The 19324-nt window shown below is 32.6% G+C and overlaps 1 protein-coding gene across 3 annotated transcripts in view; it reads left to right on the top strand.

The window, feature by feature from the left end:
• The window catches only part of ANAPC1 (anaphase promoting complex subunit 1), a 133038-nt gene that overhangs the window by 40724 nt on the left and 72990 nt on the right, over nt 1–19324 (top strand). For all 3 annotated transcript variants that reach the window (XM_031950992.1, XM_031950991.1, XM_031950993.1), the window contains exons 17-24: nt 664–851; nt 6289–6363; nt 7356–7621; nt 10470–10561; nt 13269–13417; nt 14275–14353; nt 17468–17504; nt 17589–17659. In XM_031950992.1, coding sequence (XP_031806852.1) covers nt 664–851; nt 6289–6363; nt 7356–7621; nt 10470–10561; nt 13269–13417; nt 14275–14353; nt 17468–17504; nt 17589–17659 — 957 coding nt within the window. The remainder of the gene's footprint in view (nt 1–663; nt 852–6288; nt 6364–7355; nt 7622–10469; nt 10562–13268; nt 13418–14274; nt 14354–17467; nt 17505–17588; nt 17660–19324) is intronic.

The raw sequence follows: 19324 nt of genomic DNA, 5'->3' as shown, positions 1-19324 counted from the left end.
CCAAGGTGCCTCTTAATATAGGGATGGGAATAGCACCTACCTCATTAGGTTATTATAAGGCTCAAATGAGATAATATGCTTTGCAAACCTTAAAGCACCATCTGGATGCTAGCTATTGTTATAACTGGCATTGCCATTATTATGGCATTGTTCACTATTGGATACTGATCCAAGTAGAAGTTTTACTGTTAATTATGTAGAGGGAATTCCTGAATGGGGGAGAGAGAGAGATAGACAGAGAGAGGGAGACAGACAAAGAAGAAGAGAAGAAAAGGGGATAGTGTGAGAGAGAGAGAATGCTGCATCATCAAAAAAAGTTGTCATCTTTAATACTAATTATTTCAAAGATGATAAGGACAACAGCCTTTAGTATTGTTAAAAATATATGTGTGTGTATATATGTATGTAAGTAATATATATGTATATTATATACACATATATGTATATAAGTAATAGAATACCTTTCTTTTGAACCACTTTTCCATCCAGTAAATGGATGGAAATGATTTGAGATCATTAAGTTGATGATTTTTCATTTTGTTGTCTTTTACAAACAATACCTAGTTTTTGACATCTTAAACATTTTAATAATTAATCTTTTTGTAGAGCGAAAAAAAAAGTGTGCTTAGAAAATATACTAAAACTAACCTTTGTTTCTGATAGTAAAAAAGTGTTTACAAGCTGTCAAGTCTATACTGCCAAAAGAGGTAGCTGTGCAGATGCTTGTCAAATGGTACAATGTTCACAATGCTCCAGGAGGACCCAGTTATCATTCAGAATGGAATTTATTCGTAACTTGTCTAATGAATATGATGGGCTATAACACAGACCGCTTATCATGGATCCGTAATGTAAGTCAGGCTCCTTTTTTCTCCTTTGTTTTTGTTTATATCAACATAATATTTGCATAGTTAATGACACCACAGTTTTCAGAATATAGTCAGGTAAATTAAATAAATCAGCATTATCTAAAAAAATCAAATGTATGAATAAAGTTTACTATTGCTTATTTTTATATATTTTGTACCTAAGTTGTTTAGGGCAAAGTTAACTTAAAAATCTAAAATCATACTCTATAACTGTATAACATTAAAAAAAAAATGAAATAATTATAATTATTTATTACTAGTAAAAATAAGTGGAAAACATTTAATGATTTTACAAGCATCATTTTTACCCTTTCTAAATACCTTTTATATATGATGTTATTTTATTCTTATGCCATTCCTCACAAGATGAGTCAGTTATGTGACTCATTAACACTAGACCAAGGCATCAAGAGATTACATTGTCTACAATCAAACAACTAGATTGAATCTAGAACCCTTTTCTTCTGATTCTTGTCCCATTGAATTTTCTTTAAGCTAATATTCCCAATCTTTTTTTACATTTATACATATCTTTATACATGTACTTAGGAGGCCTCTAGTTTGTGAGAACCACTTTATTACCTCTTGTTCTGTTCCTATTCTTCTACTCCCACAAAAAAAGGGAGAAAAGTTTTAAGAGACACCCTGCTTATTAGGCACTCCTAAACTTATTTACATGTGGTTAAAAGAAAAAAGAGGGTTGTTTTCAAGGGACATTAATCTTTTACAAATAGTTCTTTAAATGACAAATCCAATTTGTCATCATGGGAATATAACTTAACTTGCCTATAAGTTTAGCTAGCTGGTGCAGTGGATAGAGCATAGATCCTGCAGTTTGGAAGACCTAAGTTCAAATAGGGCCTTAGATACTTGATCGTTATAGTTGTTTACCCTGAACAAATCAGCCCCAATTGTTTTTTCAAAAAAAAGTTCCCCTCAAAAGTAGGTCTAGTCTCTAATAATGATAAAAGTCAAAGCTCACCCCTACTTTTCTTCTGTTTTTAGATCTTTCCTTTTTTCTCTTTATCCTTTTATTTTCTGTCCTTTCCCCCTCCCCCCCTACTCTTTTCTCCCTAATCTTAACTAAGAATATGCTTTGAAAAATATTCTTGCTTGCCATTTTTATCACTAGCATACACAATCTAATTCCTAGGTTAGGAGTTCTGTTTATAATATGACACAAAAAAGAAAAGGTTTAAGGAAGAGTTCATTTAATCATATAGCCTGAGTTATTTACAGTAGCTCAAGCAATCATTAAATATCTACTAAATATTTTTTGTATGTCAGGTGCTGTGTTAGGTTCATTGTTTGTTGATTGACTGATACGTATAAGAATAAGTTCAAATGAAGATGTTTCTGGGTTACCTTTATCAGGTCTATCTTTAAAAGATCATGTTCCTTGAGAATAAATCTTATTGGGAAAATAAGAACAGTTTTATCCAAAAAGTTAGTGAAAGCAATTATATATTTCCTCTTTTACATAAATATTCCATTCTTTTGAAATATAAAAATAAGCTGCCTTAGGTAACTTCCCTTCATCTTTTAAAAAATTGTTATGTACTATTCATTTAGGATACATGCTGATAAACATATATCTCACCCTATTTCATCCTAGGCAGACAGCCAAAATTTGTAAGAGGGAATATTAGTGATCATTTCCCCTTTACTTTTTCTTATTGTCAGTTGAGGATCTACTCCATTATCCACATTTCCTTCCATCATTCTTCAGTGATGAAAGTTAGAGAAAGCTCTCTAACTTGTCTGTTATGTAAGAGGACCACAGAAAGAGGAAATTTCATTTTTTGAGTGGAATCACTTTAATTTGTATAGTTTGTTAAGTAATATAGTTGTAATATTTGAGAAATATCCTTATTCATTGGTAGTTGCTTGGCTTATGATGTATCCGAGAGATTCATTAGGTTGGAGTTCTTTATATTTGTTCTGTTCAAATATACTTGGTTTGGATTCTTGTTATATGTTTATGTGTTACATGGTGTGTAACCTTTGAGAATGCAATCTATAAGGGCAAAGGCTGTGAAACTAAATAGCTATATAACTGGGGAATTCACTTAAATTCTCATTTCTAAAAGGAAAAGGATTGTAATACTTATTTCTAAATTTCCTTCTAGCTATATGTCAACCAGAGAATGATTGAAGAGGATCAAGTGCTTAGGGAGAAATTCCAAAGCTGTGTCAATGAATATGAGCACAGCAGAGCAGACTCCAAATAAATGTTTGTTTGATTCTAATTTTACACCCTGGATTCCTTCAAGAGTCAGCTCAATTATTATTGAGTGCAAGAGTCCTTTCCTTGTCCCTTTGGCTTAATAATTCCTTCCCTGCTATCTGCCATGTCAATTCCTTGTGTATGCTGATTCAGTTACATATTGTTTCCCACATTAGAATGTGGGAATGAAGAAACTTGGATTTTCTTGTAAGTCCTAGCCTAGTGCCTAGCACAGAGTAAATGTTTAATAAATGTTTCTTGATTAGGTATTTTTAGATTAACTCTTTTATTTCCTTCTACTTAGAGTAGACCATATGTTCTTGTCTCCTAAAATACAAAGGTGTTTTCTGGAGAATATTCCACCATTTTCTCCTGTGCTATTACTTGTTATAAATAATGTGCCCTTAGTGGAAACATAGTAGCCAGAATTGAGATTCACTTTTTTTTTTTATCCTTTCTGTAGTGTAAGAGCACTCATAGTAAAATTATAGTTTACAGAGAGTATTCTTCACAGAAGTATATGAGAAAGTTTTACAGATTAGGAAACAGAGACTCAGAGAGGTTCGATGACTTCTTTACCATCCTATAGTTTGTAAGTGCCAGAGCCAGAGCTTGACTTGGGGTTTTCTGATTCTGAAATCAGTGACTGTTCTGCTGCTCTGCCATCTTCCTATCTTTATTGTTCTGCCTGTGTCAGTGGCAACTTCACTTTACTCCGGTATAAGGTTTGAAACCCAAGGTGGCTCCTTATCCAGTTGACAGTAGCCTTTTGGAGAGTACTAAGCCTTGGATTGTTTATCCTTATTTTGTCTGAAATATCCATGTTGTTGTGGATATACATTTAGTCCAGGTGCCAGCTGTAAAATTGAAATAATTCCAAATCTTAGTACATATTTTTTTGTCTTGTGATTTTAGGTGCAGGCACTTTAAAAAGTTGTGGTTCATAACTTTAATTTGTTTTTGATATCCCATTATAGTGTGCAACAAAACCAATTTTGTTATTTATTTTTGGCGTTCTTTTTAATTTTTGAGTTGCAAATTCATTTCCTCATTGACAAGGCAAGCAAATGATAATATTTATACATATGAAATCATGTAAAACATATTTCTGTATTAGCTATATCACCAAAACACACACACACACACACACACACACAAAAGAAAATTTTACTTCAATTTTTACTCAGAATTCATTAGTTCTCCCTCTGGATGTGGTTAGCTTTTTTTTTTTCCATCATGAATTCTTTGGCATTGTCTTAATCATTGTATTGATCAGGGTAGCCGAATCTTTTAGTTGATTGTCATTACAACAGTGCTACTGCTATGCATAATGATCTTTAATTCTCATTTTGTATCAGTTCACATACATCTTGTCATTTTTTTTCTGAAACCACTTCCTTGTCATATCTTATAGCACAATTAATACTCCATCACAGTCATATACTAGTTCAGTCATTCTCAATTTTTGAGCATCCCCTGAATTTCCAGATCTGCTACCACAAAAAGAACTGCAATAAATATTTTTGCATATATAGATCCTTTTTCTTTGATCTCTATGGGAAATGGTATTCCTGTATCAAAGGGTGTGCAGTTTTATAGCCCTTTGGCTATAAATTATTCTCCAGATTGTTCAGATTAGTTCACAGTTCTACCAGCAGTTCATTATTGTACTTGTTTTCCCTCATCTCCATCATTTGTCATTTCTAATAGGTCTGCGTTAGTAATTCAGACTTGTTTTAATTTGTTTCTCTAATCAATAATGATTTAGAACATTTTTTCATGTAACTATAGAAAGCTTTGATTTCTTTTTCTGAAAGCTTCCTATTTATGCCTATTGAACATTTTTCAAATGGGGAATGGCTCTTATTTTTCAAAATTTAGCCACAATTTCCTTTATACTTGAGAAGTCTTTATCAGAGAAACTTGCTATAAAAATTTTTATATTACTTCATTGCCTATGGCAAAATTAGTTTCCCTGATTATCTCCTTTAATTAGATTTGCTTTTGCATTGAGATCATGATGGCCTTTTATTACTTCAACTGAAGTATAATAGATTCTACTTCAGCCCTTTATTTTGTGTCGTTCTCTTTCAGTTACATGTCTTGTAAATAACATATTGTTGGATTCTTGTTTCTAATCCATTTCTGCTGTTCACTTCCATTTTGTGGGTGAACTCATCTCATTTACATCCTCTGTTATGATTACTGTGTATTTCCTTCCATCCTGTTTCTTCTGTTGATTCTTTTCTTTCTCTTTTTATTCTCTCTCTCCTCAAAAAGTTGTTTTGCTTCTGACCACTGCCTCTACTCTGTTTTCTCTTTTGTCATTTTTCCTACTCTTCCTTGCCCATCCTTTCCCCTACACCCATATGTTTTATCTCCTCATCCTCTTATTTTCCTGTTAGGTAAGAGAGATTTCCAACTAAGGTGTATTCTATCTTCTTCCCTCTTGAACCAGTTCTAATGAGATTGAGATTCAAGCATTGACTACCATCCTCTCTCCCCCATTTTTCCTTTTATTATAAGAAGTTTTCCTTGTGCCCTTTCCTCATTCTGTCTCTCCCTTTCCCATTCTCCCAGGGCTTCTCTTTCTCCCTCATTCATTCATTCATTCATTCATTCATTGAAGATCGTCCCAATTTAATTGACTCATCTTCATGCCTTTATAAAGGTAGAGTCCTTCTAAACTGGCCTAATGATAAAATTATTAGGAAATACATATATCATCTTTCCACATAGGTATGTAAACAATTTAACTTAAGTGAGTCTTTTATGATTACTTTTTTATGTTTACCTTTTTAGGCTTCTCTTGAGTTTTATGTTTGAATATCATATTTTCTATTCAGCTTTGGTTTTTTCATCAAGAATGCATGAAAGTTCTCTATTTTATTAATGTCCATTTTCCTTCCCCCCTCCCCTGAAGGATTAGTAGTTCATTAAATGTTGGATGATGAATTGACTGTCTCTAGCAGTAAATTAAAGTCGAATAATTTAACTGTTAGTGGTGGTACATAAGAATTCTTAAAATGTCTGTACATTTTGATTATGATATATCATGTGATAATATGATGTGGTAATACTTGTTTATGATGAGTTACTTCTTAACACAAGAATTACTGAGTTTTCTCTAATGAAATTGCATAATAAACTTAAATTTTTGTTTCTTTTTGGGGGGGAACTTGTACTTTGTAGCTTGACTTTGAAGGATCTCTTTCTCCAGTCATAGCACCCAAAAAAGCAAGGCCTTCTGACACTGGATCAGATGAGGTAAAAATTGTGATTCGTTGGTATTTGTATTATCGATTTTTATTGTTTTATTGTTTCCATTGTTTGCCTACAGGTACCTATTGAAAATTAGGATATTAACCAGGGAGTCAAATTTATATGGATAGCATCCACATGACATTAAGTATAAAAATAAAAATCTAAACCCAAATGTTTTGCTTTTGAGGCTATATTTTTCTGGTATCAAAGCCATTGATCAATTTAGGGGGGGAAATGAAAAAGGTATTTACTATTTTATCTTACAAATAATTGGCTGATAAAACTTTATATTTGAGGCCATTATTGTGGCTTCTTTCTAAGACTAGAAGTTACAGATTGGTTTAGATTTAGCAAAAGAAAGAATTATCATAATGATGAAATCACAGATCTTTAGGAACTATTTATGTCCAACCTCTAGCAAAGCTTGCCAAGCTAGAATTGGTCTGATCGGCCACAGTTGGACACAACTTTAGCAAAGTGATATTATTTTGGTCCTCTTGGAGAATAAAGAAAACCAACCAACCAGCTATAGTGTAGTAGTTTGCAGTATCATAATAACTTAATCCATACCTGAGATTAATCTTTTATCTCTTTCAATTACTGTTTCAATTGCTATCATATAGTAGCTTTTTTTTTAAATTTTTTTTTTGCATGCAGGGTGCACGTCAATCCCCTCCTCCAACTTTATCACTTTATTATCCAGATATGAATTCTCCCCCCACCTTCCCAAATTTTTCTAAAGATGATCTGTCATAATATTTAATTTGGTATCATGGCAACTGTTTGGCTATCCTTGTTTGATATTTGACATTGGCTTTTTTTTTTTTTAGTACTTTAAGATTTAATCTCTAACTAGTAGTACTTGAATTATCACAAATACATATTTTTTTTGATGTTAAAGTGTTTAGTTTTTCATAAATGAAAAGTAACTACTAGGGATAAAATTATTTTTAGATTTATTAATAATTCATCTGTCTTTCTGTTCTTCTAATTAGGACTGGGAATATTTACTAAATTCAGAGTACCACCAGAATGTTGAGTCTCATCTTTTGACTAGAGCTTTGCATTTGAATCCTTTGGAAGTTTCACTGATGAAGGAGGATGTTTTACATAATCTTACTTTGGATTCTTCTACACTTCTCTTCACTCATATACCTGCTATCTTTTTTGTGCTTCATCTTGTTTATGAAGAATTAAAATTGAATAGTTTAATGGGAGAAGGAATTCGCTCACTTGTTGTTCTTCTAGTTCAGTTGGCAAGGTATGTGCAGTTTGTAGGTTAGAAATATCCTGAAGATCCTTAAGTGAATTTATACTGACTCTTAAGAATTTTGTGAAAACTATATAGCAACTTATGCAAATTAGAACTAAACATTTTCCCCAGTTTGTATACTTTCTACCAATTAACAGTATTTGTACAGTATCTTCAGCTTTTAGATTAATTGGGTTTAAGAAATATTTAGACTGTTCTTTAATTAAACCTATCTTTGTTTGTTATGCTCTTAAAGTACATTCTGACTACCTACCAGAGCAATTGTGGGACTAGTGTAATGGGCTACATTGTACTATTAAAGGGAAAGCATTTATTTAAATTAATTAAAGCCATATGAGACTTGAAGCCTCTGCATTCATCTTTGAGTGAATGGTATTAAATACTGTTGTTTTGAGCATTAATCAATTTGTTCAGTTATTCATTTGTATCTAACTCTTTGTGACCCCATTGACCATGGCTCACCAGACCTTTTTAAGTTTATGTCACTATATATATCATCCTCTGCTGTCCCATTTCCTTTCACTTTCAATCTTTCCCAACCTCAGGGTCTTTTCCAGTGACTCTTGTCATTATGTGGCCAAAATATTTCAGCTTCAGTATTTGACCTTCCGGTGATCAGTTTGAAGTACTGACTGATTTGATCTTCTTTCTGTTCAAAGAACTCTTAAAACTCTTTAAAAGTGTTGATTCTGCTACACTTGATTTCATTATAGACCATCTCTTACAGGCATAAGTTGGACCTTTGTTGGCAAAATAATGTTTTTGTTTTTTAGTATGCTGCCCAGATTTGCTAAAGCTTTCCTTCCAAGGAGCAAGCATCCATTCAGCTACACTCAACATATGTGTTTTTTGTGTTTAACTTCAAGCCAGCTTTTACACTCTCCTCTTTCACCTTCATCAAGAAGACTTTCACCTTCTACATTCTTCACCTTCTACATTCTTCACCTTCCACCATCAGAGTGGTGTCATTTGTATATCCTGGCTTTTGGTTCATCCAGCCTGGCATCACATGATGTACAACTTAAATAAGGTGACAATATACAGCCTTGTGGCACCCTTTTTCCAGTTTTAAATGTGATTCCTTGTTTGGTTCTAACTGTTGCTTATTGGTTTGAATACAGTTCTTAGCAGACTAAGAAGATCTGGTACTCTCTAATTTCTCTGAGAACTTGCCACATTCTGTTGTAATTCACATACTCAAAGGCTTTAGTGTCTTCAGTTAAGCAGAAGTAAATGTTTTTCTGAACTGTTGATTTCTCCATAATCCAATGAATGTTGGCAATTTGGCCTCTAATTCCTCTGCTTCTTTGAAAATTAGTCTGTGTTTTTGGTAATTCTTAGTTCACATAAGTTGAAGCTTACCTTGCAGAATCTTAAGCATGACTTTGCTGGGCATGTGAAATAAGAGCAATTGTTCAGTAATTTGAACATTCTTTTAACACTGCCCTTCTTTAGAATTAGGACATAAGCTTATCTTTTGTAGTGGCCATTGTTGAATTTTCCAAATTTGCTGGCATTTTAACTGCATTATTTTTTTTTTTGAAAAACTTGGCTAGAGTTTTGTCACTTCGATTAAATTTATTGTTAGCAGTGCTGCCTAAGGCTTACTTAAATTCATTCTCCAGGATGTCTGAATCCAAATCAGAAATCATAACCTTGTGGTTATTGGTATTGTCAAGATCTTTCTTGTCTAGTTCTTCTATATTCTTGCCACCTCTTAATCTCTTCTACTCCTGCCAATTTCCCAAAATTTTGTCTTTTATCATGCCCATTCTTGCACAAAATGTTCTCAATATATCTAATTTTCTTGAAGAGATTTCTTGTCTTATTCTGTTTTCTTATATTTCTTTGCATTTCTTGCTTGTGAAAATTTTTTTATCTCTCCTTGCTTTTCTCTATAATTCTCCTTTAAATTGAATATATTTTTCCCTTTCTCCTTTACCTTTCAATTTTCTTTTTTCCTCAGTTATTTGCAAAACCTCATCAGCCAGCCATTTTGCAGTCTTGCTCTTCTTTTTCTTTGAAGTGTTTTTTGTACTTGCTTCCTTTATAATATTGTGAACTTTTTTCCGTAATTCTTCAGATACTCATATTTACTAAATCTAATTGTATAAACAACTAAAATTGTATAAACTAATAAAAATTGTCACTGTTTATGTTATTTAGGTTAAACTTACATGGTCTGATGTTTTTTCCTACTTTCTTCAGTTTAAATTTGAAATTTGCAATTTGAAGCTCATGATCTGAGCCACAGTTAGCTCTGGGTCTTTTTTTTAACTGACTGTGTAGAATTCTTCACCTTTGCTTGCAAAGTATATAATCATTCTGATTTTGATTTTGACCATCTAGTAATGTCCACGTGTAGAATTGCCTTTTGGGTTTCTGGAAAAGAGTGTTTGCTATTTACCAGTGGGTTATCTTAACAGAACTTAATTAATCTCTGCTTTTCTTCTCATGTTCCTTTCAAAATTCAGGCAAGAATTATTGGCAAGCTAGGTGGCACAGTGGTTGAGATGCTGGACCTGGAGTCAGGAAGACTCATTTTCATGAGTTCAAATCTGGCCTCAGACACTTACTAGCTGGGGGAGCCTGGGCAAATCACTTTACTCTTTTACCTCAGTTTCCTTGTCTGTAAAATGAACTGAAACAGAAAATGGCAAACTATTCCAGTATCTTTGTCAAGAAAACTTCAAATGGGACGATCAAGAGTTGGGTGAAATTTTTAAACAACTGAACAATGGCAAGCTAGTTGTGTCTTCAAATGATAACTCAGAAGACTTATGTTTTTAAGAATAACAGATTTTCCTTTTCCCTTTTTTATTCTTTATTGTTTTAGGGATTTACAGTTGGAGCCATATTTAGATTATTACTATAGAGATTATCCAACACTTGTGAAAACTTCCCGACAGTCATGCATAATTGATCAAGGTAAGCTACTGTAGCATTAATGATTTTCTAGGCAGTAATGTGTCATTTATTAGAATCTTTCTCAGTAAGCTTTCCTGTAATATTGGAGTAACAATTACATAAGATTTAGACTTGGCAGCATTTTTAGTGGCTCAAATTTAGAAACTGCTGATACTGTTGTAAATGTGCTTCCAATCTGTACTGCTTATGTACGTTTAGCTGAAATGACTTCATGATGGATAAACACCAAAGTTGCTTATGTGTTTTTTTCAATAATAGCTTTTTATTTTTCAAAATAAACAAAGATAGTTGTCAACATTCACCCTTGCAAAACTTTGTGTTCCAAATTTTTCTCCGTCTTCTCTTCTTCCTTCCCTAGATAGCAAGTAATCCAATATATGTTAAGCATATGCAATTATTCTCTACATATTTCCATATTTTTCATTTTGAATTGCTTATATTTAAGCAATCTTTGATTTACAAGACTTGTGTTGTCAGAGCATTCATTTCTATAATTGACAAAAATCCTGGATTTCATTTTTCTTAATAATTATTATCCTTAATGAATTAAGACATGAACGAAAAGAAGAAATTATTTAAATTTATTTAGATGCCTGCTATTTCTAAAATAATTGTTCTATTTGTTCTAATTCCTACATTTTTTCATCTATCTTGCTACTCTTAAATAGAGTATAATAATTTTGAATCTCTTCCCTCTATTGTCTGTTATCTATGTAAGAGACAAATCTTCCCCACCAAGTAAGTCTTTTAGTACGCTTGAAACTTGAACCTCGTGAAGCCAAAACCTTCATAGATTCTTTGGGAAGCTTAACTTTAGCTCCTTTTTGGCCAACAGTGGAACTGATATTGCTGTGTATTTTATTACAGTGTTAATAGCAGCTAGCATTTATATAGTATCCTAATGTTTTCAAATTTCTTCACAAATGTTTTCTCATTTTATCTTTGCAACAAGCTTGAGAAATTAGTGCTGTTATCCCTCAGATAAAGGAATTGAGGCGGAGAGCAATTAAGTGATTTATTACTCAGGATCATACAACTAGTAAATGTTTGAGGCAGATCTTCCTGATTTCAAGTCCAGGACTATCCATTGACTCTACCTTGTCATCCAGCTAGCATTTATATAGCACTTTAAGGTTGGCAGAATAGTTTACATGTGATTTTATTTGGTACTTACAGTTTACCTCAGAAATAAGTGCTGCCATTATCGTCTTTAACTGATGACAAAATTGAGGCAGAGAGAGATTGAGTGATTTGCCCAGGACCACTTAACTAGTGTCAAAAGGCAGAATTCAAACTTTAGGTCTTTCTAATTCCAACTTCAGTGGTATTTGATATATCATCTTAAATTGATAATAACTAACATGTATGTAGTTATGCTTTAAAGTTTATCAGCTGCTGAATCATATGCCATTTTACTTAATTTGATATTAAGAATTACAAAACTGATTCAAAAATTAAATTTTCTTTAAATGTCATTTAACATAATCAATTGTATCATTTCTGCTCCTTTGACAATGTTCCCTGTGGTTCTTAAGTTTAAGCATATATAAATATGGAAAAATCTCATTGAAAGTGGTGCCATGACCACATTGTAGTTGGACTTTAACTTGAGATTCTGAGGGGAAAAAAAGGACTGATGGATTTTAGAAATGTGATATAATTTGCAGTAGAGCATATATGTGTATATATAGTGTAGGTTTTAGTATAAATGAACCTCATCCCTACCAGCTTTGCTTCTCTCTCTTCAGTTACAAGTTTAGCGAGGTCTTAAAAGAGTTCTCTGACTTGAGATTTTAATTTGATTTATGTTTTTTTCTTTAGCATATAATGTGAAGCACTGGTGAACATGTTTTTGTCTAAAATTCTAGCTAGTCTAAATATTTTTGAATACTGAGTATCATTTAATATATCTTCATTTTACTTTGTTATCAAAATTGCCTATCTTAGGAACCCCTACTATATTGTGGGATGCAGTACTCCTTTTATTTATACTGCCCATGTTTCTATTCTATAATGCTTAGCTTGACAGTTGTTATTATTTATTGTTGAGTCACTTTTCATTTGTATTCAACTTTTTGTGACCCATTTGAGATTTTCTTGGTAAAAATACTGGAGTGGTTTGCTATTTTCTTCTCCAGATCATTTTATAGATAGCTAGTAAGTGTCTGAGACTAGATTTGAACTCAGGCTTCCTGATTTTCCTGTTGCCAGACCCAGGACTTTTCCCACTGCACCACCTAGTTGCCCTTATACCATTTATCACTGTAGTTACCATTGCACCTTTGAGTAATAGACTAGATGTTAGCTATTTACAAATTGAAAGTAGAACTTCAAATGTAAGTACAAATTTTCGGGGGAGGATGACTCCCAATAACCTCTTCCCCTTTTATTAATTTTTATCTTTTTTGGCACTGACCTACATGATAGAGAAATGGAATTGGTAAACTTTTCAGAGATATCTTAGTAAGAACAGAATAAATAGTTAACAATTTTGATTCTGCTTATGGAGATCAGGAAAGTCTAAGCTATGCCTGTGATAGATACAAAGGGCCACACTGAGGTTTCATATAAGCCAATTTTAGGGGAAATGGAGGACCATCTTTTGACCAATACAGCTAAGCTATGTATCTTTTATATTAGAATGGGGTGGAAGGGGGAATGGTCTTCCTATGCTTTAATGTGTTTTAAAATATCATCTACTTTAAAGCCCAAATAGGACTTATGCATCACCCGTCATTTTTTACACCTGAGCCTCCAAGTATATATCAGTGGCTGAGTTCTTGCCTAAAGGGTGAAGGAGCATCACCTTATCCTTACCTGTCTGGAGTCTGTGAACGAAGCAAACTCATAGTGTTGGTATGTACTATCAATTTTAACTTTTAAATAACTGTCAATGTTTCTTTTTTCTTTTCTTTTTTTTTTTTTATTTAATAGCCTTTTATTTACAGGTTATATGTATGGGTAACTTTACAGCATTAACAATTGCCAAACCTCTTCTTCCAATTTTTCACCTCTTACCCCCCACCCCCTCCCCCAGATGGCAGGATAACTGTCAGTGTTTCAAAACCTCAAGAAGATGCTGTGTTAGATATGTTAAATTTAATCAGTAATAAATATTCTGGAATCAGAACATTAAAGAAACACAACAAAATCCTTAAAATTTTTCCGATGCCATGTAGTAAAAACTTCTCATGAGAGGGAAAAAAAAAACTGATAAAATTCTGATCTAAAGTAGGATTAATATAGGTTAGTCCTTTTTGTAGGCTATTGAATGTGACCTAAACATTTGTAAGGAAGTATAGTTTAGTAACATGATACTGGGAATTAAATAGTTTCTGATAATTTACTTGCCTCTCCAGAGCATTTGATCCAATTATGAATTTTTTCCAGTCCCTTATATGAAACCATTAACTTAATTTTCATTCTCTGTCATAACTATTTTTCTCATTATTTTGAGAGGAAAAAATGCCATGGAATTCTTTAAGTGTAACTTAGTAAATGTTATAGCTTATATAACCTTTGGGGGGGAGGGAAACATATATATATATATATATATATATATATATATATGATTACACATGTGGGTGTGGGAACTATAAATGAAAACTATAAACTGAGTTTTTCCTCTTCTGTGTGCCTTTTGAATACTATATTACTGTAATAGATTTTGTATGATGCAAATAAATTTATGTGTAATATTTTCTCCCTTGCAGAGTGTTGCACTCTATATACTTGGTGATGAGAGAGCTGTTTCTAATGAAGCATCACAATATTTATGCAAAGTAAACTCAGGTAGTATGATGTGCTTACTATTTGGCTTCTTGTTTTCATTAGGATAAAATGCAAGTTCCTCTGCATCATGGTTCAGGTTTCCTTCTTTCTGGCTCCAACTTACCTTTCAGTTTTATTTCACATGGCTTTCCCTTTTTATGCTCTCTCTCTCTCTCCATACCAGACATATCTGTTTTGCCAACTTGGCATATTCTGTCTTCTTTCTCTGTCCATAAGTATTTATTTCTTCATGCAATTCCTTCTTCACTTCTATCTATCAAAATCCTTGCTTTTCCTTCAAGTCTTAATTCAGGTGCCAGTTTCCTTGGTTAAATCTTTCCCAATCCATTTCTTTAATCCCAAGCTGAAAGTTTTTGCTCCTCCTCTTAAATTTTTCTCCTTTCCCTTACTTATTCAGTTGTGTTATAGTTATATGTAAAATAGTTGCTATTTGAGTGTAGGAACTGTGTCCTTTTTTTGTTACAAAGATTAAATGAAATAATGAATATATTCTACTTTTCAAACTGTAAAGTGTTATATATGATCCATCTAAATAGAATTAATAATAATAATAATGATCAATCATAAAATCTAGCTGCTGCATGTAATAGAAAACTTGAATGCCATTACTTTCAAATTCAACAAAAAAATAGAAATATGAAAAGTAGTCTAAAAATAACAGAAGTATATCAGAACCAGAAGTCAAAGCAGTACAAAAAAAGAAAAAAAGAAAATTTTATATCCATCAAAAACTTTACTAGAGTATTGAGAAGCAGAGAAATTCGAGGAGACACAAGAAATATGAAAATTCAATCAAATAAGAAGCAAAAAGCTTGTACATTATTAATATAAAGAATGTTAAGAATTATTTCAAGGGAGATACCTGAAACTTAACTTTTCTGCAAAACTGGAAGGCAGACAGACAAATTAGAACCAATTATAGGGCGTAAGTGCTTCACTGTGATTCATGCATCAAGGGCAAAGCACTTGATCAGTTTCCTTTCAAATGATAATCTGATTCTATCTTTTTTTTAACTGAAGATTTCACATATCTTATTACCGAAAAATGAGAATATGGACACCCTCTAAAATTATATCTTTATGTACTTTATACACAACATTCATAAAACACACATACACACACACACAGAAGATAATATATTGACTGAGAAGCAAGAATATTGTGTACATACACACACACACACACACTCTTAGAAAATAATATATTGACTGAGGAGCAAGAATATTGTTCCCCCCACATCTCAGGTGTCTAAAGAGTACATTCTAACAGTTGAATGATTATTGAACAAACTATTTGAAATCCTCCCACCATTTAATGCAGTGTAACATTTTTTGTATTGATTATTCAAAAGCCTGCGACTCGGTTCCACATTTAAACTTTTTTCACAAATTGTCAATATGTAAGACTCAGATAGAATGAGAACTCTTAAGAGTATTTGCCATCCATGAGTAAAACTGTTCTCTTTTTTAAAATATGCCACTCAAACAGTGATGCTAAGAAAAATTTTACAGGTAGTCTGGAGTAATGGGTGCAGTGCTGGCTTTAGAACTTGAACCACAGATCAGAATGAGATATAGGTGTACTTAGCATTAGCAATATGTTAAAAGTTTCTAGGCAAAATATAATGAAGAAAAGCTATGAAGGAGAAAGCCATGGCTTAATTTTTCAGAGACTGTTTGACATCTTGAAATCAAGTAAGTAATTTCAAGCAATTAAGAACTACAAAATGCTTAAATTATACTTTATAGATATTTAACTTACACTTTTACAAAATCTTAATTATACTTTTGGAACTGTAAAAGAGAGCATAATAGATTTGGAAAGTATCTTACCAAGAAATAATACCTTATCAACAAAGGGTCCATAATCTAAAGGAAGTTAAAAGAGTTACCAAAAAAAGGAGGATGAAAATTGATGTTTTCTCAATATACAATAAATACATAAAATTTTCACCAAATAATAGTAAACAAAGGATGGCAGTAAGGTTATGTGCTACTGAATTTGTTAAATGTCATTGAGAACAGTCTGACACTGTGTGAAACTTAGTGAAATTACTTAGATCCAAGGAAGGAAATTAAAGGGTTTTCCCTTCCCAATCACCCCACACACATGGGTAACTTTTGTACATACTTTGTGAACAATATGTTGACAAAAAATGAGGAAATCATGTGGCTTTTTTTGCTTATGATGCCAATTTAGAACCATATCATTACCATCAGAAATTATGAATTATCCTCAAGGAGATTAGGTTTTGTGTTCATTAATGGTTTTTTGGCTTGGTTACCATGTTTTTATTATTTCATTCTTTGGCAAATATTTTCTAACAAGCAATTTGTTCAGGGATTTGGATTTAATACAACTGACTTTTATTAATCATTTATTATTTAAAGAACACTGAAGCCAAGCAGAAAAATTTAGATGAGATTCACTTCCTGCCTTTGTGGAACTTACATTGTAGGAGGATCAAGGGACGAGGACAGATAGATACTAATAATATACTGTCACTGTTTAGAGAGGTATGAAATATAATACTGCATGAGATATGCTAGAAGTGCTGCTCTTAAAAGGAACATTTAAAAAAGTCTTCTGAAGAAGGTGATTTTTTTTTAAAAGCTCAGTAGGAATTCAATTTTTGAAGAGGAAAGGGAAAACATTCCTACCCTAGGAAGCAGTTTGAAGAAGGCAAGAGGGAAACCAACTTGGTTGGGTTCAGGCAATTTTTTGCATTCAGGGATACAGTTGCAGGGATATTGCAACTTCAGGTTGCAGTAAAATGAAAATCATTTAAACAAATAATAGTTTTGTGTTTGATCCTTTCATTATGTCTCAGTTATTTTCATGTACTGTTAAGATACTTTCTTTTATTTTAATCCATTTTACCTTCTCACTTAAACACCATGAAAAACCAATTTTTAGTAATTCATTAGAAGTGGATTACCAGGATTCTCCCTTGCAACCCATTATACCTCTCTATCTATTCATTCATCTAGTGGCCGATAGTACTACCAACTATTTTTAGTCTGGCAAAAACATTTAGACTCAAATGAATTGCATAGGAATTGAGTAGAATATTTTTCTTAAAATGCCATAATTTTGTTCTGTTTCTTTTTTAGCACCAAAAAAGAGTCAAGTGGACCAAAATGACAATAGGTAATTTTGAACTGAGTTGTTTTTGTTCTTACTTTTTAATTGATATATTTAATAATTTTGTGTTTTGTTTTGTTTTTTTGGTAGATTTAGTTTCAGACATAGTACACCTGTTAATAGCCTCGCTGAAAAATTAGTACTCTGGATGACTAATGTAGGTAAGGCAATTTTTTGTTACTTCTTTATTAAACTTAAAATTAACAAGTAGAAAACTGTACTTTTCCACTCTAGTATCTACTTTAATTAGTACTTGCTTTTCTTTGCTAGAAAAGTACCTGCTTTTCTTTGCTAGAAAAGAGGAACATGTAAAAGGGAAATGTTCCATCAAATTGAGATAATTATAGAATATAAAGTATAACATAAAGATCTACTTACTTTGCAAAAGGACACTGCTGTTTTAGTCATCGCTAATCTCTAGGAGGCATAACAGCGTTGAAGGCCATTCTGTAGTCGAGGAACCTTCCTATTATTATACCTGTTAATTTTTTCAGTATTACAGTGGTAATGGTAAAGACTGTCCTTAGAATGTAGACCATGAATTATTCTGTATTTATGTTTGAAATCATTGACTCCAAAGAACAGAATATATCTAGTAAAGTTTGAAAAATTATTCCTTATTACTGTTCTGTAAGAAATGACCAACAGGATGATTTCAGAAAGGCCTGAAGAGACTTACACGAACTGATGCTGAGTGAAATGAGCAGGACCATTATATACTTCAACAACAATATTATATGATGACCAGTTCTGATGGACCTGGCCATCTTCAGCAATGAGATCAACCAAATCATTTCCAATGGAGCAGTAATGAACTGAACCAGCTACGCCCAGAGAAAGAACTCTGGGAGATGACTAAAAACCATTACATTGAACTCCCAATCCCTATATTTATGCCCACCTGCATTTTTTATTTTCTTCACAAGCTAATTGTACAACATTTCAAAGTCTGATTCTTTTTGTACAGCAAAATGTTTTGGTCATGTATACTTATTGTGTATCTAATTTATATTTTAATGTATTTAACATCTACTAGTCATCCTGCCATCTAGGGGAGGGGTGGAGGGGGGGGGTAAGAGGTGAAAAATTGGAACAAGAGGTTTGGCAATTGTTAATACTGTAAAGTTACCCATACATATAACCTGTAAATAAAAGGCTATTAAATAAAAAAAAAAAAATTATTCCTGATCCTCCTCCTTCTTGGATGCTGCTGTTGTAAGTTATAAAATTAGCATTCACCAAGTTGGAGGTAGCGAGGAGTGTGATCTAGAAAGGGAAAAGGAAAGTGATGAGTACTGAATCTTGTGATTTCTAGGACATAGCTCCACTTTTCTAGTTGGAAAGTTTTTTAGGTAGGCAAAAGCTTTAATTACTCTCAGAACAGTGTAAGTGATGGTTCTGCACAATTTTTATTAAGTAAATTCAACACATTTTAGAAGATTCTAAAGATTCTGTTTTTTAAAATGAGAGAAAAGTAAGTAACAACCCTCCTCCCATAGTTTTGCCTTTTTTCAAAAAATTAATTTGCATGTGGAGAAATTCCCCTGAAACTCACCTCAGTAGTTATAGTTCTCTTACTCCTTTCCCCATCTTCATATTATGTGTCCATTCCCTACTCTTTCTCCCACTCTTTCAAAAAAAAGAATAATCATCATATAGGATGTCCAGTATAGGGATAAAATGACCATTTGAGCTCTATGTAAAGAAGCACTGTTATTTTATCTTATTTGTGAGAGATCTTCTGGAGCACATTTTGAGAGATCTTGATTGTAGACAAGAAGCTAACCTGAGTAATAAGAGTTAGGTTTTATGTTTTACTGAAAAGA

Source organism: Sarcophilus harrisii, chromosome 2, assembly GCF_902635505.1.
Source record: "Sarcophilus harrisii chromosome 2, mSarHar1.11, whole genome shotgun sequence".
NCBI lineage: Eukaryota > Metazoa > Chordata > Mammalia > Dasyuromorphia > Dasyuridae > Sarcophilus > Sarcophilus harrisii.
This window is presented reverse-complemented; position numbering and strand designations above follow the sequence as displayed.